The sequence below is a fragment of the Danio aesculapii genome, chromosome 9 (genome assembly GCF_903798145.1).
Source record: "Danio aesculapii chromosome 9, fDanAes4.1, whole genome shotgun sequence".
NCBI lineage: Eukaryota > Metazoa > Chordata > Actinopteri > Cypriniformes > Danionidae > Danio > Danio aesculapii.
The window spans coordinates 43,540,179-43,565,046 of NC_079443.1; the positions used below are offsets into that span (position 1 = coordinate 43,540,179).

At 34.9% G+C, this 24,868-nt stretch overlaps 1 protein-coding gene across 1 annotated transcript in view; it reads right to left on the reverse strand.

Annotated features, from left to right (window-relative positions):
* Positions 1-3,939: 3,939 nt before the first annotated feature.
* The window catches only part of calcrla (calcitonin receptor-like a), a 62,741-nt gene continuing 41,812 nt past the window's right edge, over positions 3,940-24,868 (reverse strand). The window contains exons 3-13 of the mRNA XM_056465792.1: positions 21,449-21,602; positions 19,002-19,112; positions 17,240-17,352; positions 17,045-17,136; positions 16,827-16,953; positions 16,269-16,422; positions 16,126-16,186; positions 13,683-13,749; positions 13,191-13,409; positions 10,080-10,121; positions 3,940-7,647 (exon numbers count right to left, since the gene is read on the reverse strand). Of these exons, the coding sequence (XP_056321767.1) occupies positions 7,429-7,647; positions 10,080-10,121; positions 13,191-13,409; positions 13,683-13,749; positions 16,126-16,186; positions 16,269-16,422; positions 16,827-16,953; positions 17,045-17,136; positions 17,240-17,352; positions 19,002-19,112; positions 21,449-21,602 (1,359 nt within the window). The 3' untranslated portion in view covers positions 3,940-7,428. The remainder of the gene's footprint in view (positions 7,648-10,079; positions 10,122-13,190; positions 13,410-13,682; positions 13,750-16,125; positions 16,187-16,268; positions 16,423-16,826; positions 16,954-17,044; positions 17,137-17,239; positions 17,353-19,001; positions 19,113-21,448; positions 21,603-24,868) is intronic.

Genomic DNA, 24,868 nt, shown 5'->3' on the forward strand with positions numbered 1-24,868 from the left:
ATGGTGTCTTTTTTTCATATCTCATTATGTCATCCATATCTTTTACAGTTGTTTTCAATGTGAGTCTGCTACATGCCCTGTTCACTAATGCTGTCCAAAATGGTGAAGCTCATATGTTCTCAATTTAATGCTGTACTGTGGCATGTCAGAGGAAACATCTGGCAGCCAATGCTTCCTCTGTAGAAAGTTGAACTCCCAGCATGAGACCCTTCAGTTCTCATAAATATCTGATGACATGCAGAACAGACATTACTCCTGAACATTTATACTAGCAGGTAGAAGCATCCACAGTACTGTATATCATCATCATGTTCATGTTCACTACATAAAATAATGACTGAATTCATTGTTTTAATTCAGTGCTTAATGATTTTTTTTTTAAATATAAAGATGCATACACCACCTGTTAAAGGTTAGAAATTAAGGTATTATATGCTTTTTATATGGTATTATAAGCTGCATTTAAAACTAAATAATATATTGCTGTTGTTAAATATTTTTTAAATGTCATTTATAAAATATAATTTCTTCCTGTGATCAAAACACCATTATTTTAGTCTTCTTTTGACCATCCAGAATTAATCTAATATGCTGACAATTTAGTATCTTATGTTAATTAATATTGGAACATATTGATTGTAATGTTTGCCACAACATAGTGCCATTTAAAAGTCTCGGATTTACATTAAAAGTAGTGATTAATAGTTCAATTCAGTAAAGTTAACATTCTTATAAATTATAATGTAAAAAAACCCTTTAACAAGATGTAGGAATTTGGTGTCTTCAGAATGTGTCTATAAAGTTTCAGCTCAAAACACCCATCAGATTATTTATTACAGCTTCTAGAATCTGCCCATTTTGGTGTCAGTGTAGCTGTTTTTGTAGCCTGTGGCTTTAAGTCCAAATGAGCCGCTTGTCCCTACCCACCGTTCCCACATGCGTGTCTGCTTCTCATCTTGCGTTACGTTAAATAAACAGCAGTCATTCGCTATGTTTCCATCCACCTATTTTTATACGCATTTTGGATATGCGCATAAAAAATGGTTGATGGAAATGCCAAGATGTGCATAAATTGAGAATGCACATAAAAAAAACATATTCACATAATTGAATAGGATAAACTTTTTATTCGATAAGATGCGCATAAACTACGATGGAAACACATTTTACCGAAGAAATTCCAGTATGCGCATTAAAAAAAATATCACGTGATTTTGTTATAACAGATCTTGTGATGATAAAAATGTGTGTGTATGGACAAACAACCAGCAGGCTTTGCCCTAACCATTTTAGTATTAGTGTTATTATATTATTAATAACCTCCAGAATCAAAAGCGTCTGTGCTCTGCGTCTCACGCCTTCAAACGCCACCACGCGTTCACTGCGTGTCAGGATTGTCTTCTAAGGCACAAGTCATTTATTAAATAACGAAAAGATTCACACAGCATCTCTTATCGCAGCAAATTCTATTTTTACTGTTGATATTTGGGGCCAGATAATCAGGAAGTGACGATTTTGTTCGCTTTGACTTGTTGGATGGAAACGCTGCTTTTTTTTGCGATAATCCAGTTTTGCGCATAAAGTTAATTAGCATTTTTAGATGGAAACATAACTAATGAAAGAGACATGGATGAAGCTCATTAGTCAAAAATACCAAGTACTTGTATTTGTGGTGGATTTTATTTAGGCCTTTCTGAAACGATGAGTCTCACACAAATGCCGTTTGCAGCACACACACACACACACACACACACACACACACACACACACACACACACACACACACACACACACACACACACACACACGTATATTAGCGTTTACTGACAGCATGCGGCTGTGGTGATTATAATGGTTAGGAAGTACATAGCGATTTTACTGTCTTTATTAAAAACATGCTCTGTTTTTAAAACATTTTAAACTTATAAATATCACAGAGAGTTGTAACAAATATTTTAATCCAAGTTTCTTGTGTATACATGTTATTATAGAAACATGGCAGTCAATTTGATGGGCAAGGAAAACCGCACTTCTATGTCACGTTGCAAGGGCCCTCTTTTCTAATGTCAGGAAATGTTTAAAAAGAGACTTGTTGGCTTTCTGTCACTCCAATATGACAATGGACACACTATACATACAGACAGTCCTGTCCAAACAGCTTACAAAAATTGATTTTCGTCATTGATTTGCCCTTTAAACAACAAATTTGGTCTTCACCAAATTAAGCAGCTAAATCTGTTTTCGGAAACTCACCAATTGACCAAATTAGCATATTACTATGATAAGACAACTGTATATACTTTTTATATACTGCGTATGAAAAAAGTACCATTTTCACTTGACCATTATGTTTCTATAAACTGGATTTATTAAGTATATGTTTCAATATAATGTTAATCTTAATTTCTTCCAAATGTAAAAAATTAAAATTACAGTTGGTCAGAATAACAGGGGATCAGTTTATTAACAGGTTTTTTTTTCTATATCTTTATACACATATTCAACCAAATAAATGAGAGACTTCTTTAAAAACAATATAGAAAGGTTTTAAGGAACAAAAGTTTTACCATTTTTTAAATAAATTTAGCCAATATGTGGATCTGGCAAGAACATAATTAGCTTAGCTTAGCATACATCATTAAATTGAATTAGATTGTTAGCATCTCGCTTAAAAAGAGATTAGATAATTTTCCTATTTTAAGCTTGAATCTTCTGTATTTACAATGTGTACTAAGACTAACTGGAAAGTATGCTATTTTCAAGGCTAGTATGTGTAAGAACTAACTAATCAATGATGCATGCTAAGCTAAGCTAAAAGAGCTCTCGCTAGACAGGGAGATTGGCTGAATAAATTAAAAAATGCTAAAACTCCCCTACTGAAAAAAAACAGGCTAAACCAGCCTAGGCTGGTTGGCTGGTTTTAGCTAGTCAACCAGGCTGGTTTTAGATGGGTTTTGGCCACTTTGAGGCTGGTTTCCAGCCATTTACAGCCTGGTCTTAGCTGGTCAGGCTGGGAGTTGACCAGCTAAGCTTAAACCAGGCTGGTCAAGCTGGTTTTAGATGGTCATTTTCCAGCCTGACCAGCCAAGACCTTAGGCTGGTTTAAGCTGTTTTTTTAGTAGGGTCAACTGTTTAATACTAGTAGAGGAGGCGGGGGGTGGGGGGCAGACTGACAGTAAATGCTATGACTGACAGTAAATGCTATTTTCAAGGCCAACACGTCTCAGAACGATGTCTGTCAGCCAATCTCCAGGTCTGGCTTGCGAACTTTTAGCTTAGCATAAATCATTGAATGGAATTAGACTGTTAGCAACTTGCTAAAAAAGTGTTTTGGTAATTTTCCTATTTAAAGCCTGACTCTAGTCGTTACTTTGTGTACTAAGACTGCAGGAAAAATTTGCTATTATCAAGGCCAACATGTCTAGGAACTATTCAATGATTTATGCTAAGCTAAGCTAAAAGAGCTCCCACCAGACAGGGAAGATTGGCTGAATGGATCTAAAAATGGTAAAACTGAACTGTTTAACACTAGGGGAGTTGTATAAAGTGGAGTGTTCCTTTAAACAGCCCTGCAGTCAGTCTTTTTCACTGAGCAGTGTTCCTCTAGATGCTCTGGCTTCAAGCTTTTATAGATAAAAGTCTGTTTTGTTCCTAAACTTTGTTCCTAGTGTGTCTGTGTTCCTGAGAGCCTTATTAAAAATGCGCTCGACTGAAGGCAGTTGAAGGACACGTTTGATGATGATCAAGACTTTCTGAGTGAACGTCATTAGCTTTGACCTTGAAATTTGAGCAAATTAACATCCTGTTTTGTGTGAATATTTTGAAAAGCTTTTATATTTTGTCCGTTCCCACCCCACTGCTTTTAATGAAACACATTAACAGGCAAACAAGACACTTGAAGTAATCGTCTGTAATCACAGAATAACACAATACACATGATTGCAACACTGCTCACATTTTATGAAATGTTACATGAGTACACCTCAAGAGAACAGAAGACAAATTACATTCAGAACATTTGCAGTGGTTGAGTTTAGATGCAGCATAAACACAATACACCGATTCTGATTTACTTTTACATGAAGAACAACTTTAAATACCAGATAGAAAAAACGACAAGCAAATATTTATTTGCAACTAACAAACCAACATTTGAAACTGTCCTGCAGTGAGTATATTAATAGTGAAACGCACAAATTATCACAAACAACACAACAAAAAAGCAACAGTAATTGGCACACAATCATTAAAAGAAATGATATTCAAGAAGAACAAAAACGTTGTGTTGAAGTTGTAAAGAACCTGATGAAAAGTATAATGATTGGCATTTGTTTACATGCGGTGAAGTGCTACGATTTGCAATATTAATACTGATTTCTTCTCAATCCAGAGTCAGATATAATGCACACAAAAGATGTCTGCAGTGCAAAGCGATACTATGCACACCCCTATAAAATATTCAAATCTAATTACAGCTGAGAATATAATATTTACATAATACAAGCACATTCCCCAGTTTGCAGCATCGCATGTCAACAATTGTTTGTAAGGTTTTCATATGGACAAAAGCACAAATTTGTTCACCCCAAAAATATCAGATTTCTGAACCATGTTCAGATCAATGTTCAAATCAATAAACAGATCAATAAACAGAAGCAAGCCAAAGAATAAACTCACAGTAAATATGTTTCTGTTTGTAGCATTAAGTAGATATATTGGGATTTAGCCGCCATTTATAGCATACTTGGTGTTAAAATTTATTTGTCAATCTGAACATAAGCAGAAGATGCTACAGTAAATACAAGTGCAAAGAGGGAGCAGAGTTTGAGCTTGTCCACTTTTAACTGTTTCCAAATGTTTAGTCGAAAACTTTTTCAGCCAGATGTGTAGTGTAAATGTGGTCAAAGGCATTCAAATAGGCAAAAAAGAACACATATTTTCTGTAAATTGTGCCAGCTTGTTCCACAATAATATATCAAAATTGCAGAAAAAGACCACACAGACCAGTCACAGATCCCACCTTCAAATAAATCAAGAAAGTGGTCAAGAAATATTGAAAGACCCACACTGGTAATGTGGGTAATGTGTCTCCATCTACTTGTGATGTGATTGATCAAAATGCTTCTTAAAGTGATAGTTCACCCAAAATGTATAGTTCTCACTATTTACTCACACCTGAGTGGCTATAAACATTTATGAGTTTCTTTATCCTGTTGAACACACACAAATCATGTTTTTTTTTGTATGTTGGAAAGTGGTAAGCACTGAGTTGCTTAGTAGGAAAAACAAATACTATAGAAGTCAGTTGTTAGTGTTTTCCAACATTTTTCAAAGTAGCTTATTTTGTGTTCAACAGAAACAGGATTGTGACAAGTGAAGGGTCAGTAAAAGAAAGAGTTTTCCATTTCGGGTCAACTATCCCTATAATACAGTTCAAGACTTCACACTTAGCTGATGATTGATAATAAAGCTTGTTTGGCATGCTGTCCCAGGTGATAGCCCTGAGCTTATGAGATCCTCGAGCCCTGGGCTCCCTCTTGTTAGCAGGGCGAGAGGGGAGTTTGAGCTCAGGTAGATCTCGATGAACTCCCCCGATTTATTTCTGGCTAATGACAGATATAGGGATGGCTAAGGAGAGATCTACGTCGTGCTAAGAGCTTGACTATGGTGTCAATTTGGTACGTTCAATTTACTTATGTTGGGTCTTTTTTGTACTGTGGAGGAAACCGGAGAACCTGGGGAAAACCCATGTGAGCACGGGGAGAACGAGCAAACTCCGCACAGAAATGTCAACTGGTTTAGTAAGGACTTTAACCAGAGATATTCTTGCTGTGAGGCAACAGTGCTAATCACTGGGCTGCTGTGTCGCCCATTCAAGACGAAGATACTGACATAAGAAACTCTGGTTATTTAAAGTGAGTTAGAAATCATCTGATTGGTAAATCAATCGTAGGCGAACGCGGGACCAACCGTGAACAATCATAAGCGTGTGATCCTCTTGAAATAGTAAAAAGGGCCTCAAATGTTGTCTAACTTTGAGTATGAGTTGGATATGGATTACTGTTAAGATTCATCATACATTGTCCTTTTGTCCCTCTGAAATACCTAAAAGCATAGGTGTTTGGAACACCATGATGGTGAAAAAATAATGACAGGTTGATTTTTGGGGTGAACTATTCATTTGAAGCATTCCAAACACTTTCTGATTGTCAGAATAGTCTAAAACAAAGTGAATTTAGCAAACACTGTGACATTATTAGAAATAAACAATGGCCACATCATTTAAATCATATGGAATGTAAGTGAGTGTATCTAAATTGGGTAAATGAGTTAAAAGTGTCTTTAGAAATTGAAGAGTTGAATATCTGGAACCTTTTCTTTTTTTTAGTGACACAGCTTGCTTCTGAATCCCTGATTTTGACACAAGATGATGATCTTTCAAACACTAAAAGTGTGTTATAGGAAATTTGCTGAGTAACGTACTATAGGAAGTGGATTGTTGTACCTTATTTCATGAAAATGTAAATTAAATATAAAATACATGACTGAACATAACGAATATGTTAAGAAATACAAAGTCAAAAAGCACTGAAAGTGTGACATGTATAGTATAATTTAATAGTGAAAATATGTATATAAGTTAATTATATTGAGAAATATATCTTAAAGTCATAAACATGTGTTTGCACTGCAAGGCAAAATGTTACATAAATTACGCTCCAATCTCCAGGGCCATTTTTAGGGGACTCAAAAGTAGGAGTTTTTGAATTACTATTAACATATTTGTAATTTCTCTTTTGAAAATTATGGATGTACTTTGATTCCGTCCAATAAATGTTGATAAGCGATCGAAAGTGATCATACTAAAATACAAATCCTTAAGCAAAGTTTTCCTGAATTTGCTCTTCGTCTTATTTAACAAAGACAACATTTGGCTATAATACTATAATAAAATACCAATGAAATGGATACCAAATCATTATTATAAAGAAAAAGCATTGGCTTTTGGACACATTTCAGTTTTTATGTTTTAATATAGAGATTTTTGTGGTTTTTAGTAAAAATATATAAGTTTTTGGATTATAATAATCCGATTTTTGTTATCATAGGGACAATTATATAAGACAAAGAAGTGCATTACATATAAAAGCCAAATATTTACACTAATTCCACTGCAAACAGCAGTCGAGCAAACTAAAATACTGCAAAATACAAAGACAAGGCCAATAATGCCTGTGTTTGTACATTTAACAATAAATGAAGGTAGCAAAATGTTTTATTTTTCAGTGTAAAGTTTATGAGAAATGCCTTTTCTCCATCCCTCGGAGAGCATGAGCAATGCACTATGGATAAAAAGGTCCAAGTCAGCCATGTGGCAGTTTTTTTTTTTTATATATATTCTGCATCACATTGCCATATTGAGTGGCATCAGGCGAAGGGATTCTCTGGTTTTATTATGGCGTTGTCAAAGTCATGGCAGTTTTTGCCATTCAAGTGTTCTGTGTGTCCGTCAATGCTGTAACAGCCCTGGACCTCAGTGATGGAGGAAGCGGTGTACGAAGCAGATCTCAGAGCATCAGACTGCGTGATGGTGCTTCCAAACTGAATACGGTACTGATTCCAGTGCCTTCTCAAAACCGCCTGGACCTGAGAAAGGCAGGATCAACATAAATAATGCATGAGCCTTCAACAAATCACTGTTAACTAGATTAGTGATTAGACATACTAACAGCTTGTGCACAAACCCTCTTGTGGCATTACTGTCAGGATTTACTAAAGACACATTGTGAAACATTTATAATGAAAATGCATGGACAGTTATTGCATTTGTTTTCCTGTCGCGGAGGCATGTTTTCTGGCAGGAGAGTATTTAAAGGTGCCATAGAATGAAAATCTGGATATTAGATTAGATTAGATTCAACTTTATTGTCATTACACGTGTACAAGTACAAGGCAACGAAATGCAGTTTCGTTGAAACTGAATATTATTCAACTCTTATTATTCATAGCTGAATAATAAGAGTTCAAACATCGTTTCATCAACGTCATCTAAATCACGTTAGTGTAAAATATATTAATTCATTCATTTTCCTTCAGCTTAGTCCCTTATTCATCAGGGGTCACCACAGCGGAATGAACCACCAGTTTTATATATGTATATAAAATACATGGATGAACATTTCAAATATGTCAAGAAACACAGTCAAAAACACTTAAAATGTGACACGAATTATATATTTAATTGTGAAATATGTATACAAATTATTGCACTAATAAGTATATTTTAAAGTTAATGTGCTTATTAGTTTAAATATATATCTCAGTGTAATTAATTTAAATACATATTTCACTGCAAGGCTAAATACTATATAATTTATGGTAAAATCTCCAGTGACATTTTTAGGGGACTCAAAGTGGAAACATATATAGTAAAATATAAATATAGTAGACATTATATTTTACACTATATATAGTGTAAAATATATAGTAAATTTTTTTAATGTATTAAATTATATAATCCACTACCTGACAAAAGTCTTGTCGCCCATCAAGTTTTAGGAAGAACAAATAATAACTTGACTTCTAGTTGATCATTTGACATCAGAAGTGGCTTATACTGTATGAAAGGCAAAGGCCTCTAGATTATGCTTATTTTACCAAAATACAATATAATCATGCCTTGATTTTTAATTATTTAAATAGGACAGTGAGGCCTGACTTTGCTTAGACAGAAGTCTTGTCACTTAACAGAAATAGAGTATAGAATATGAACTCATGGTGCAGTAAAGAAATAATTAATAATGTGTATGACTACCATGAGCTTGCACGACTGCATCCATACATCTCTGCAGTGACTCAAATAACTTGTTAATAAAGTCATCTGAAATGGCAAAGAAAGCGTTCTTGCAGGACTCCCAGAGTTCATCAAGATTCTTTGGATTCATCTTCAATGCCTCCTCCTCCATCTTACCCCAGACATGCTCAATAATGTTCATGTCTGGTGACTGGGCTGGACAATCCTGGAGCACATTCACCTTCTTTGCTTTCAGGAACTTTGATGTGGAGGCTGAATATGAGAAGGAGCGCTATCCTGCTGAAGAAGTTGCCCTCTCCTGTGGTTTGTAATGTAATAGGCAGCCCAAATGTCTTGATACCGCAGGCTGTTGATGTTGCCATCTACTCTGCATATCTCTCGCACGCCCACATACTGAATGGAACCCCAAACCATGATTGTTCCTTCACCAAACTTAAATGATTTCTGTGAGAATCTTGGGTCCATGTGGGTTCCATTAGGTCTTCTGCAGTATTTTTGATGATTGGGATGCAGTTCAACAGATGATTCATCAGAAAAATTGACCTTCTGCCACTTTTCCAAATGATAAACTAGAAATGAAGTCATTATTTGTTGCTTTTACAACTGGGATCGACGACAAGACTTTTGTCAGGTAGTGTATTCCAATACTGTGATGTTGCTTAAATAACCATGTGGTAATGCAATACAAGCATATAATTAATGGCAAATTATTAACCTGTCATTATACCTAAAATATTTAATTCGGGTTATGTTTTTTATGCATTTTGAAGGCATTACAGCGAACTATTAGACCACCTTTTGAAAAGTGTATTTCACAACGAAGTACAAAAAAACTGCAATATTAAACATAATTCTGAAGTACAAATACTAAAGCAGAATTTTAAATATATGTGGACAAATTTTATTATTAAAATTATTTATTTTTGTTTTTACAATGTACCCATAGTGCCACCTATTCATTTAAGTACAGTATACTGGCTGTACAAACTGTGATGTTATCCGTAATAGCTTCTGCATGTCCCATTACCGCAGTGCATCTAAAACAGCTCAACGCAAAAACAACATGGTTTGGACCAGTTCCCAGGTTCAGGCTTCTCATACTGGTACATGTGGACGTGTGCCAATGTTTTTAGGATTTAGAATTACACCGCCGATACAGAATCTCCATATCTGAGCATAGCTTTCAAGGAAAAGGATGTTGCACAATCCATAATTCCTTGCAGATAAACAGGAAATTTTTCATTTGAGCTGGTTAAACTCTTACCTCTCCATTGAAAAAGCAGAAGATTGTGGCCACCAACAGTCCCTTAAAAACAAAATCATAAATGCGTGTCAGCATCAGAAATGGCTATCTTGCATTGCTAAACTACAATCTCCCGCTTCTTCGCTAATAAGTTGCTGGTGTCGAATACATTTCCTTTTGTGTTTTTGACACATTCTGGCAGCGAGTGCTCTTGATGTGCACAGAGAGTCATCTGGGACAGCAAGCCGGTTTTATTGCATTATTCATTGTGCCGATTCAGCAAGGTCTAGCAGTACCAGCTGTCCGGGGCTTTTCCCTTTTCTTCACAACACTGCAAATTATTAGTTTCTAGCTGCTGAACACCTACCAATCTCTAAATAAATGTTTAGAAGCCAAACTTTATATAGGGGCAAGTATTATGATCTCCTTATCCTAGCAAACGCTTTGATAAATTCAGTTCACAAGTGTTTGTTTCAGAAGGCTTTAAAATAAAAGTTTATTAAAGCATTAACCAAATCATGCAGCTAAGAGGAAAATCTAAACATTTCGGCTTTAAAGAAGGTTTATCAGTTACTTTTAAAATACACTTTCACCTGTCGTTATTTCCTCACTCCTGTGTTATTTTGTAATGTCGTAATGACTTTGGGATGTACTTTTACTTTTATTCATGATGTGGTTTAATGGAAAAGTCCGATGTAGAAAACTCTTTATCTTTGATCACAAAAGATAAGCAGACAGTTAAGGAACAAGGTTGAGCAATTCAAAGCAGAATTTCCTCCCTCTTGCTAATAATGTATCTCCAGGGCTTTGGGACTCCCTGTTGTCATTTGCTTAGGGTTTTTTTTCTAAGCAGCTAATGGCACAGTAAACTTAATTACAGGCTGCTGAGCTTCTGCGGGTCATCAAGACAAAAAGACTTGCAAATTGTATTTCCTAACAATAATAATATGCCAATAGTCAAAACTGAGTGTACTCTGCCAACATTATCTCACAGCAATTCATAACCTTTTTTATTTAGTGACTGATTTGTATAAACATGCAATTTAGTATCATTTGCTTATCCTCCAGTGATGGATGGGTTTATGGGTGGGATTTGGTGCCACGGCTCCTTTTATAAATCAACTCAAGTAAATTTGTACAAATAGCCACTAAACTGACAACAAAGTAAAATAGTTACGTTTCCTTTTGATAGAGATTAGGCTAACTCTGCTTATAAAAGTGTACTTTGCTGATAAAAGTGGCATAAGACTAACATCAACATATTTTTGTTTTACTGACTTTGGCTTCAGTGAAAAATTGAGCTCATATTAGATATTTATCTGGAATAAACACATGGTAAAGTCCAAAATATCACTAGCGAACATATTATGATTATTATATATTCAACACACTCTCACAGCAATCCGTTACTTTTTGATTTAGTGGCTAATTCATATGAATTCGGATGATCTCATTCATACAATTTAGTATGATTTGCTTATCTCCCAATGACTGTTGAGTTTAGGGGTGGGGTTTAGGCCATACCTCCTTTTAAAAATCGAATTCGTATGAATTAGCTACTAAACTAACAAAATGTAAAATAGTTGCGTTTCCTCGTAAGATCAGGTTGTATATATTGTTTATTAATATTTATCAAAACTTAACATTTGTTTTATTAATATATTGTATTTGTTTGTTTCCATTATACTCTTGGGACTATACTCTTGACCTCTCAAGTTTCTGTTCATTTTAGAATTCTGAAATTGTGTAGAAAAGCCATTGGGCAAAATTGTTTGTGAATTTTTTTTACATATACAGTTGAAGTCAGAATTAATAACCCCCTGAATTATTAGCCCCCTGTTTATTTTTTTCCCCAATTTCTGTTTAATGGAGAGAATATTTTTCAACACATTTCTAAACATAAGAGTTTTAATAACTCATTTCTACATAACATATTTTTCAAGACACTTCTATACAGCTTAACGTGACATTTAAAGGCTTAACTAGGTTAATTAGGTTAACTAGGCAGGTTAGGGTAATTAAGCAAGTTATTGTATAACAATGGTTTGTTCTGTAGACTACAAAAAAATATATAGCTTAAAGGGTCTAATAATTTTTACCTTAAAATGTTTTTAAAAAATGAAAAACTGCTTTTATTCTAGCCAAAATAAAGCAAATAAGACTTTCTCCAGAAGAAAAAACGTTATCAGACATACTGTGAAAATTCTTAAACATTTAAAAAAAGGGAAAAAAATCAAAGGGGGCTAATAGTTCTAACTTCAACTGTGTGTGTGTGTGTGTGTGTGTGCGTGCGTGCGTGCGTGCGTGCGTGCGTGCGTGCGTGCGTGCGTGCGTGCGTGCGTGCGTGCGTGCGTGTGTGTGTGCGCGTGTGTGTGTGCGTGTGTGCGTGTGTGTGTGTGTATATATATATAAGAGAAATTCTCTAAGAGAATTTGCAAAATTACTTGCATTTTTTTTAAGTTATTTTTTTACGCCAACATTTTATTTGTAAAATGTAAAAAAATTTTATTTGTTTATAACATTGAAACTACCAGAATTCTTTGACCTCTAGATTGGCCATAGTGGTCATTTGTGATTCTGACTGTACTAAATAACATTTTTGTCATGTCATAATTACATTCAAAGATTGTCTTTTTATATTTATATACTAAGTTTAATATAGTTTTCTCGAAAACTACTATTTTTTTTAATATTTCCTATAATTTTGTATGTAAAAAATCATAAATTTGACTTTCCAGACCACATCTGAAAGTGCATACCGCATTGAAAAAGTAGTTTTTGTAAGTTTGACTGATATGTCTGAAGTTATGTTTTTTTTTCTTATAGAAAGTTAAATTTATGTTAGCAGAAAGATGCTAGATAACAGAGGCATGCATATTCATGAGACACAATACCACATGCAGTCAATTTGACTGTTATGGCCATTTGAGGTAAAAATACTTTTTTGTGTTTTGTAACTGTAATAAAATAACATTTTTAGAATAAAATATACACATTTAGGAAAAGTCATGATACTATATTTTTATGGGTTTTATTTTACCATAGTTATTGAATTACAAAATAACAAAATATGATCAAAATGACCAGCTCTGCAGTTCTAGTAAAAGATGTAGTTATTTGGCAGCTTTTTACCTGATAATGCATTAGGATATGCATGATGTAGTCGTATATTTCAGCAGAGACACGTCCAGAAGGTTTGTAAGGGAGCAGGACATACTGGATGCCAAGGAGGGGAACCAGAATGAGGGTCGCGCGGACAGCTTTCATATATAGACTAGACTCTGCTTGGTGTGTTACTTTCAGTTTGGTGATGAGGACTCGTACGATGTTCAGCAGAAAGAACAAGTTCACCTGGAAGGACAGGCAAGATGAGTGACAGACCCAAATACAAAACCCAGCTGGCTGGCAGATGTCAGAAGAAAGTTTCTGTCAGATGAAGGTAACTTTAAACTGTTCTTTTTGATGTGCTGATGCATATAAACATTGTGCTAGGCTACTATAATCAATTCAGACTTCTGGATGTAATTTTCGCAAACAATACACAAAGATTGTAATTAATGTTGCACAGAAAGAATGCGTTTTAAAAATGAAAATGAACAGGAGAAAACCTTCCAGATGTCTTACCAGCATTGCTGCACAGATAGGACCATGAATAATGTATAGCAGAGACGTATTTGAGCTGATCCAACAACTGTGGATGAGGAAGGCAAGGATTAGCCAAATGTTACAGATGGATTTCTCAAACAGCAGTATAGAAGTATTATGTACAGTAATTACTTTAATTTGTGGATTTAATTAAGCATCTCAAGAAAAAAAAAATGCTTTTTGAGTATAGCTTAAAAATTACAAATATACTAGATTGTAAAAAAAAAACCAAAAACAATAATAAATCTTTGCTAAGATAGCCCACAGAAGCGCCGGGTTCAAATTATACTGATTATAATTCACCAGTTGACTGATTACATCTTAAATGGGAAAGCTTATTTCTTGGAAAGGTTTTTCTTGGAATATGCAAATGAATATGTAAATTATATTAAATAAAAACTGATTTACATTCAAATCCAGAATAGAAATTGGATAATGCCAGGTAGTTTAGTTGATGTATTAGAATCAAAGGCTTTTATAGTTGGGATTTAGGATTGTAATGTATTGTGTATTTATATAGCGCATTTATTGTGTATGGCCCTACACCCAAAGCACTTCACAAGTATGGGGGGGGGGGGGGGGGTCTCTCCACACCACCACCAGTGTGCAGCATCTATTTGGATGATGTGACAGCAGCCAGAGAACAGCGGTGCCAGTGCGCTCACCACACACCAGCTATAGGGGAGTGGGGAGACAGAGTCAATTTGGTGGATTGGGATGATTGGGAGGCCATTATGGGTAAGGGCCAATGGAGGGAATTTGGCCAGAACACAGAGGTTACGAGAAGTGCCATGGGATTTTTAATGACAGAGAGTCAGGACCTCGATTTTAACATCTCATCCGAAACATGGCACTCACTGACAGTATAGTGTGCCTATTCACTGTACTGGGGCATTAGGACTCACTCAGGCCCCGTTTACACTAATGCGTTTTCGTTTTAAAACGCATAAGTTTTGCTACGGTTATGCCATCCGTCCACACTGTCCGTTCGAAAATAGTGTTTTGGAAGCGCTGTAGTTTTCATTCTAAAACGCCACTGCTTCGTCTTGGTGTGGATGGGGGAAAACAGAGACATCTCTTAAAACAGAGGCGGTTCACTCTTAAAATCTTCAATGTATGCATATTTTATAACAAAACTGAGCCTCTATAACATTACTGCCTCCCTTCAGTTTCATTGAAAATACGAAACATACCCTCTCTTTTCCTGAATATCAGTTTTAATAATCAATAATGGCCATTATAAAAGTATAACGTACAATAAGTTTATACATTATAGGAAATAAGGCAAACAATCAGTCAATATACAGAATGTGCGTGGTTACATTAATTATTAACTTATCTTTACGCTTGGAATATGTCGTTAGATATAGACAACAAGATGAATTAAATGAGTGAGATTGGATCCAGCGGTAGATCCTTAATTAACAGTCCGATGAGCACCCCCTGCTGGCCTGACTAACACCACTTCCAACAGCAACCTAGTTTTCCCATGTGATCTCAGCCCTGCTAAGCTTCAGTGAGTAACTGTTCTTGGGCTGCAGGTGTGTGATAGGCTGTGAATTGGATTTAGGATATTGTTGACAGCCAGAATTTTTCTATCAAGCTCTTTGAATGAATAAATGCTGTATCTAATTCAGTATCCAATGTGCAAATGTTTGTGCATGCTATTGATATGTTCATGTATGTCTTGTGCAATAATCTGGGGCGGTCAAGCTACTCGGTCAGTTGTAAGCCTGTAATGTCACTTTACAAACAAACTTTAAAAGTAATGGATCAGAAAACTAATAAATGGTATTCATTGTCAAATTATTTAATGATATAAGTTTTCATTTTTAAAAACCATGTTTAAGTGTATACATGGTCTTGCCCCTAAAGTAGTCTGTGAGTTGATCCATAAATTCAGCAGTGATGGGGCAAAAAATAGAGGGGCAATAATTTGAGAATTGTAGAATCCACAGATGCAGAACCGCTATGGGTCAGTCATCCTTTTCAGTAAAAGGTTTACATTTATGGAATGCCATGCCTGTTCATGTAAAATTACAATCAGAACTCGCTGTAAAGCTAAAAGAATAGTTGAAATCTTTACAGCAATGTGAACATTATTATTATTGTTTTAGGTTGGTCAGGTTTAAATTTCTCTTTAGTATGTAGATTGACTTACATCCCCCTAACCAGGGACGAGGGCTGCAAATTAGCTTTATGCTATATGCTATATGTACGCGGCATCGGTTGTCTTTGTATAACAATGTCAAGTCTATTGTTCCTGTTAAATAAACAAGCAAATAAAATAAAAAAAACTCTGAAAATAGCTTCAAAATATGAATGTTTTGAAAAGTAGACAAAATCTTAAAATTGATCAGTGTTTAAAAATAAGTTTTAGCTTGAAGTGTGTTCCATAAAGCGACAGTACAAGTATACTCACTTATCATTGTAGTAGTAACTTCTGGCTACAGCATGTATTGTTGCTGGAATAAGTGGGAAACCTGTTGTTATGGAATAAGAATTGAAAGTTAGGTTTAGTATATTCTACTAATCATGTTACTCACTATATAAATAAAAACTCACCCCATCCAAGAAGGTAGTACCACATTAAATGTTGTTTTTCAGCAAACACTGCGACAACAATGAGTGTGTGCAAGTAAATTCCTTCACAAAGCATCCAGAAGTAGTTGCAACCAAAGATGTACAGGTGGATGAACTGAGATATTTTGCAGCTGATCTGAAGAGAAGCAGAGTAGCATCATTATCGTTAAGTCATTGTTTTGCTCTATAACCTATTACATTGCATTGTATGAAGAAAGGCATTATAAAATAAATACAAAATATTACTGGGAAAAAATAAAAGCATACAGGTTTGTGTGGAAACAAAAAATCTATATTGTGAGATGAAAATATCTATAACATTGAAAATAAATATCATATATCATTATTATTATTCATTTCATTCTGTAGAAACATTCCTAAATGTTTCCATAGGCTTGTGATAGAATGATTATGTGTTAAAAATTACAATATATATATATATATATATATATATATATATATATATATATATATATATATATATATATATATATACTTTTATTTTGTTAGATATTTTTAAATTATTGTCAATTCACTTACTGGATTTTGCTGAACTAGTTCTTGATTATTTGCCACTGCTGTTAACCAAATGATAGTGATAATGGAGTTTAATACAAAGGAAAAGAATAGGTTTTTGTGCAGGGTAATTCTCTGGCAGCTCAAGCTCCTACAGGCACAAAAGAGCAAAAATAACACTCAATAAGTACGATCACACATTAAAACCTGGATAAGATTGGAATAAATTCACCTGAACTTACTTGAAATGGAAGAATATGCCGAGTGAGATGAACAGTGATGTTAAAGAGAGCCCGTGACCTATTAACGCCAAGTAGAACAAATTCATTGCGGTCTGCAATCAAACAAACAATAGAGTCATGGAGTGTTTATTCTGCAAGCCCATTCAGATGAGTGTTTATATTCATCTCAAGGGTTTGTAGTGTTCACGCTCATACCCTTCGTCCTTCAGTAGTGTGCAGATTACATCTGGTGAAGTTTGTCCATGTGCGGTTACTTTCAGGATGCAAGAACCACTGCCCACTTTCTGTACATATTTTGGTGACCATTTCTGCAAAGACACAGAAGTAGAACAAACTATTACTTGGATAAGACTTTTCACCATGTCTTGATAACATTGGCTTCTCCTTTGGTATGCCATAATCCTTTTATCTTATGTTTGATCCATTTGATTATTTATCCATCCATCAAAATATATACAGTTGAAGTCAAAATTATTAGCCCCCCTGAATTATTAGCCCCCTGTTTATTTTTTCCCCAATTTCTTAAAATGGTGTTTAAAAATTAAAAACTGCTTTTATTTTAGCCGAAATATAACAAATAAGACTTTGTCCAAAAGAAAAAATATTATCAGACATACTGTGAAAATTTCTTTACTCTGTTAAACATCATTTGATAAATATTAAAAAAAGAAAAAAAAATCATCTATCTATCTATCTATCTATCTATCTATCTATCTATCTATCTATCTATCTATCTATCTATCTATCTATCTATCTATCTATCTATCTATCTATCTATCTATCTATCTATCTATCTATCTATCTATCTATCTATCTATCTATCTATCTATCTATCTATCTATCTATCTATCTATATATATATATATATATATATATATATATATATATATATATACACGCACAGTTGAGCTTAGAATTATTAGCGCCCCTTTGATTTTTTTTCTTTGTTTTTTTTTTATATTTCCCAAATGATGTTTAACAGAGTAAAGAAATTTTCACAGTATGTCTGATAATATTTTTTCTTCTGGAGAAAGTCTTATTTGTTTTATTTCGGCTAGAATAAAAGCAGTTTTAAATTTTTTAAAAACCATTTTAAGGTCAAAATGTTTTAGCCCCTTTAAGCTATAAATTATTTCGATAGTCTACAGAACAAACCATCGTTTGTTGCCTAAATAACCTAATTAACCTAGTTAGGCCTTTAAATGTCACTTTAAGCTGTATAGAAGTATCTTGAAAAATATCTAGTCAAATATCATTTACTGTCATCATGGCAAAGATAAAATAAATCAGTGATTAGAAATGAGTTATTAAAACTATTATGTTTAGAAATGTGTTGAAAAAAAATCTTCTCTCCGTAAACAGAAATTTGGGAAAAATAAACAGGGGGCTAATAATTCAGGGAGGCTAATAATTCTGACTTCAACAGTATCATCCATCCATCCAAACATATATCATTCATCCATCCATCCAAATATATACCATCCATCCATCCATGCAAATCCATTTTCTATTTTTGTGTCAGGCTTTATATTAATATTAACATAATATATTTAAACAACACTATAAATAGTATAAATAAATAATTAAACAACACTCACCATCTAACTAAAAATTAGAGCATTGTATGTGCTAGTAATATTTTATCACAATTTTTTCTAAGCACTTTTTAAATTTCACTTTATAAATGATTAAAATCTTAACTCTACTGTTAAATCAGCGGTACCTAAAAATGTCTTTAATATTGAATATAAAATCCTCCACTTATCTCTCTTCAGAGCAGAAAGTGTGTCCTATAAAAATTTTAATAGCCTTTTTGCCTCAGATTTCTGCATGATTTGACAGTGGAGGGTAATAGAGTGGAAAAAAATGAGAACATGTACGATGGAATAAGTGTATTAGGCTGAGCAGAAAGCCCTCAGACTGAACCTTATACAGGTGAAAGCAACCTAATATTAACCTGTAGGGTCAAAATCCTGGAAATAGTCAGGACAGTGTTGCTCAGAGGTGATGCCTGCCTCCGTATCATCCCAACACAACCATCCGTCCCATGTCCTGTTGCACACCGGGCCTGTTAAACATGGAAATAACCCAACACATGTATTGGTTTCGATGGAGACTCAGAAACATCCTGTTATTTTCATCATCACTATTCTTAGTTCAAACTGTTCCAAAAGCCCAATCCCACATGTGCTATTTATGTGCTGCAGATTATGGAGAGAGTCCTAAATCAGTCATTGTGCTTCATTTAGGATGCCAAGTAGGAAGCACACTAGGTTTTGGAACTGAGGTGATTTCTCACAGCTGTCCTGCTGAATACAGTCATCCTAACAATATGAGTCACCTGAGGCTGTATGTGTTCTTTCTGTGCTAATTAGACAGAATGGCAAAAACTAATATGTCTCCATTTGCAGTAGTATACACTTTTTTTTTGTTGGGCTTATTAAAAAATCACATTGAATTATAAATATTATACACTCACCGGCCACTTTAATAGGTACACCTTACTTGTACTGGATTAGACCCCCTTTTGCCTTCAAAGCCATCCTTAATCCTTCGTGGCATAGATTCAACAAGGTATTGGAAATATTTCTCAGAGATTTTGGTCCATATTGACATGACAGCATCACACAGTTACTGTAGATTTGTTGGCTGCACATCCATAATGCGAATCTCCCGTTCCACCACATCCCAAAGGTGCTCTATTGGATTGAGGGCTGGTGACTGTGAAGGCTATTTGAGTACAGTGAAATCATTGTTCAAGAAACCAGTCTGAGATGATTTGCGCTTTATGACATGGCGCATTATCCTGTTGGAAGTAGCCATCAGAAGATGGGTACACTGTGGTCATAAAGGGATGGACATGGTCAGCAACAGTACTCAGGTAGGCTGTGTTGTTGACATGATGCTCAATTGGTACGAATGGGCCCAAATTGTGCCAAGAATATATCCTCCACACCATTACACCACCACCACCAGCCTAAACCGTTGATTCAAGGCAGGATGGATCCATGCTTTCATGTTGTTGATGCCAAATTCTTATCCTACCATCCGAATGTCGCAGCAGAAATCAAGACCCATAAGACTAGGCAATGTTTTTCCAATCTTCTGTTGTTCACAGAACTGCCACTCACTGGATATTTTCTCTTTTCGGACCATTCTCTGTAAACCCTAGAGATAGTTGTGCGTGAAAATCCTAGTAGTGCAGCAGATCATCTTGACTATGTCTACATGCCTAAATGCATTCAGTTGCTGCCATGTGATTGGCTGATTAGAAATTTGCATTAATGAGCACAATGAGTACCTAATAAAGTGGCCGGTGAGTGTACAGTATATTATCCTGAACTTAAGAGTCTTTGTGTAATTTCTCCCTAAATCTAATTGCATGTTGAATGCTTGTAAAGCATTTATTAGTAGTTTTAAAGTTATATCTTAACATTGCTATGCAGATGATGTACAATTATAATTTTCTTTTAGCAAAGACAGGCTAGACAAACTGTCTCTCTTGCAGGATTGTGTAGTCTACATTAACAAATGGATGGCAGACAATTTTCTGCAACTGAACCCTGATAAAACAGAAATGTTGATTTTTATTTTTGCTCCAGATAGAATCATCTCAATGATCAGGCAAGTTTTGGGGGGTTTGTCATCTTCAAATTGCAGTGATATTAGAAATCTTGGTGTCTTCTTTGATCGAACTCTGTGTTTTATTAGCCATGTTAAGTCTGTTGTTCGTACATGCTTTTTTTACCTGAGGAACATCGCAAAAATCCGAGATATTATGGAGATGCTTGTCCATGCCTTCATCTCTTCACGATTGGACTATTGTAACACATTTCTCCTGTGATTCAATGCCTTTCTATTAGTTTTAGAGTAAATTTTAAGATTCTGGTCGGTACATATAGAGCTCTGCATGGTCAAGCACCCCTGTATATTCAAGATCTTTTATGCAGTCACTCATGTAGCCAGTCTCTAAAAAGGTAGCCAGGCAAAGACCTGTTAGCCATTCCCAGAACTCGTCTTAAGACCAAAGGTGACCGTGCCTTCTGTGTGGTGGCCCCACGGCTCTGTAACTCTCTCCCTATACTCTCCCTATAGCACTGAGAACTCTGGGATCAGTTAAACTTTTTTAAAAGCATTTAAAGATGCACCTTTTTGGTCAAGCTTTTAACACTATTAGTAATTCTGTATTTGGTTTTTAACTTGTTTTATATGTTTTAGCATGCTTTTTTTATTGTTATGTGTTATTTTAGTTAGTTTCTCTAATTGTAAAGCACTTTAGGACTCAATGTCTGGGAAAGGTGCTATATACAGTAAATAAACCTTTACTTACTTTAACATTAAACATTCATGCAGGATATAGGATTATGTCTTGATGTTTATCTTGGACTAATGTGTAGTGTGTACCTCTTCTGTCTTGACTGTTGGCCTTCATGATCTTCTGATAGCACTCAAACTGAGCAGTCACGATCTTGTTTCTGGTAACACCGATGTCATGGTACACATTTTGAGGATGTTGTTGCTGGCTTTCATTCACCTCAGGACTGGCTAGAACAATGAACTGCAAACAGGAGATACGATTAAAGACACAGTTCACCAAGAAATAAAAAATCTGTAATTATCTACTCCTGTTGGAGTTTCTTTCTTCTGTTGAACACAAAAAAAGATATGTTAAAGAATCTTATTGCATGGCTGTCTGGAATACTAGATACTGATTGGTCAGTAGTGACATTCCAAGGTATGTTATGCCGAGATAACTGCTAAATAACACAGGCTCATCCGAGAACTTCAAATCACCTTGACTGTCAGTGAATATGTTCAAATCCACATTCATAAGAATTAAAATTTATTTCAAATTACTTGTCCTGTTATAAGATGTACCCCATGTTTCATTCACCACAGACATATGGAGTTCATCTGTAGCTCTCATGTTTCTACTAAGCCTTTATGTATTATTTAAGTATTATATAAGGATCTGGTTTCGGTATTGATAGATACTCAAAATCAAATGACTTGGACTTGATCGGGACATCCCTAATATATATATATATATATATCCTAATATATAATGTTTGTGTTATGATTAAGAAGATTTATCCTACAGTATTTATAAAAGTATCTGCATTTTGCATACAGTAAAACATCTTTAGTTGTAGAATCGCCCATATTGTCACTTAAAAGTACTGTGTTTTTCTTGAGCAGCTCCTTCACTTACATATAATCTACCATTATGAGACATTTAAATAAAAACACATTTACGTTTACATCAAAAACATTACCTAATTATGTAATAAAGTGTTGCAGACCAAATATAGACCAAAACTTGTCTGGGGCCAATTTGTTAGAATTTTAGCACTTCAAGGTCCATCGGCCATACAAGTCAATGCTTTTTTAAAGAGTTTTAATTAAGAGCCTGAAATAAACTATATGATTAAAGTGAACACAGGTTAAAGACATTTTTACATTTACAAAATAAAATATTTTAATAAGTAATCTAGAGGGATTTTTAAAAAACTTTTAGATATCATAAAAAAGACTGGCAGATGGCTATATGTGACAACAAAGTTTGTCGGAGCAATTAAAATCACTAAACAACAAACAAGAAAACCCATTGACATTTTACAGCCTCATATTGTTCATTATCGTGCTCTTACAAACTATTCTAACTTTACTTAAAAGTTGCTAAGTACTAGCTAATCTAATATCTCCTCATCGAATCTAATCTTCTATTGTATTTTACTTAAGCAGCTCTCTATCTTAAGTTACAGATAATGTCCCATAGTGAGACCATTACCCAATATTTTAATAGACTGCTACAGGGATGCTGGCCACATTTTAATTCAGAATACATTAGTAGTTATACCACTTTGCAAAAGTTCTGCAGCTTTTAAAGTGCTAGCAAGTGGCTAAATGGGACTTCAGAAGTTGCTGGTGAGACTGAGATATAGAAACATTGTTTAGCTTTTTATTCGAGGTAACCAGTGTTATGCTAGTTTCAGGGTTGACCTACTGTGTTTACACATGGGTCACACATTATTTTAAAGTACAATTCCTGCTATTAACAAACCATTAACTAAGATGTTTAGCTTAATAAAGTACTCATTTGCTGCTTTTTAATAGTAAGGTAGTAGTTGGGTTTAGGTATCGGGTAGGATTAGATATGTAAAATACAATTATACTTATAAAAGTATATAAAAACTAATAAAAAGATCCTAATAATAAGCAGGTTATAACCACAGTAGTCAAAGATATGCACTTCAAAATCCAGTTGTCTGCTTCAGTTAAAGCGTCCCTGTTATGGGTTTTTGAAAATGACCTTCTGTGCAGTATGTAACACAGCTCTAAGTGAATGAAAACCTGCAGCTGAGATTTAAATCTGAAAGTGAGCCTTGTTTGAAAATATAATTATAAATCTTTTTAATAAAAGATTCAACTCTAGTTGAATCCTAGTCGAGTCCTTGGAATGATTCATTGTTCGTCCGGATCTTTTGCCTGTTCATATCGACGTCGACACGAAACAATACCAAATATGAAGTGCCGGATCTGGTAAAAACCATGAACGCGCCTTTCCCTTCAAACACTAGCAGAGTGCGGGTGTGTTTAGGACTGATCATGACTGAAGATAAGTGAACGTTCTGGTGATTAATGCTATAATCTCCCCTGCAACAGGTGATTCGTTAGCTGTTTGTTAAAGGAAGGATCAGAAAAGACTATTGATGTCTGGGACTTTGTCAGATCTTGACAGGAACTTTATCGTTGCACAGTTCATGGATCAGTTTCTTCCTCCATTTAACAAGTGTAAGTGTGATTAAAATGGTTGCCTCCTCATTTTCTCTAGCTTGCAAAATATGTTTTTAATTGTGTTTTGTTACTTGTAATCACTCCACGGTGCTTGTACTGTATCTGGTTAACTCTTTATAACTCTATATTTCACGTCTAAAACCACGTAGAAAACGCAACACATGCAGCTTTCTTTATGGATTTAAATGTGTTTGTGAGTTCGCCAACTTCTGCGCAATTTGTCGTTGCTATGGCCACCGTCAACTGTTCCTACACCTGTGTGGTGGTCAAGTTTCAAAATAGTTCAGCTTTTGCCACTGTGTGGATGAATACTGAATGTGTGTTGATGTTTTTACGTGTGGTTAAGATTAGAGCAATATGCAGGTGTTAAACTGCATTGCTTTAATGCACTCCTGCACTGAACTCACACATACACTCTGCACTCTGTCTACTTCGACAATGTTGATCAGCCGTGGTGGGCGTTTCTGTGTCTCACGCTGAACGCAGTAGACCAATCGCAACAGACCAATCAGTGCAGATTAGCATCGCGCTAAGGAGGGGTTTGGGAACAAATGAATCGCTGAACAACGCATATGGATGTCATTTGGGTAATTAGGTAAAAATAAGTGCATATTAAAAGACAATGAAAGTGTTTTTTGACCTTGCATGCATATCAGCATGTTGTTGGAGACCCCCAAAACCAAAATATGACACTTTTTAAGAGTAATATGGGCTCTTTAATGATTAACTAGTAATTAGCAAAATTGTGGTTTGACTTTACTTGTTGATGCACAGGACTGTTAACTAATTGTTAAGTAATATATCATTGGGGTTATGGTTAGTTAGTTAGTCCTGCAATTCATTAGTGATTAATTAAACCAGTCAACTGGCAGTTGAAATGCATGGCTTCGACCCGCTTTGATAATTAACACATGCATTTGCTATTAGTTCATTCTATATGTTATTATGGAATTACGATACATTTAACTACTAATAGTTTATACATTACTTAATCAATCAACCCTAGAACAATCATTACTTGTTGAT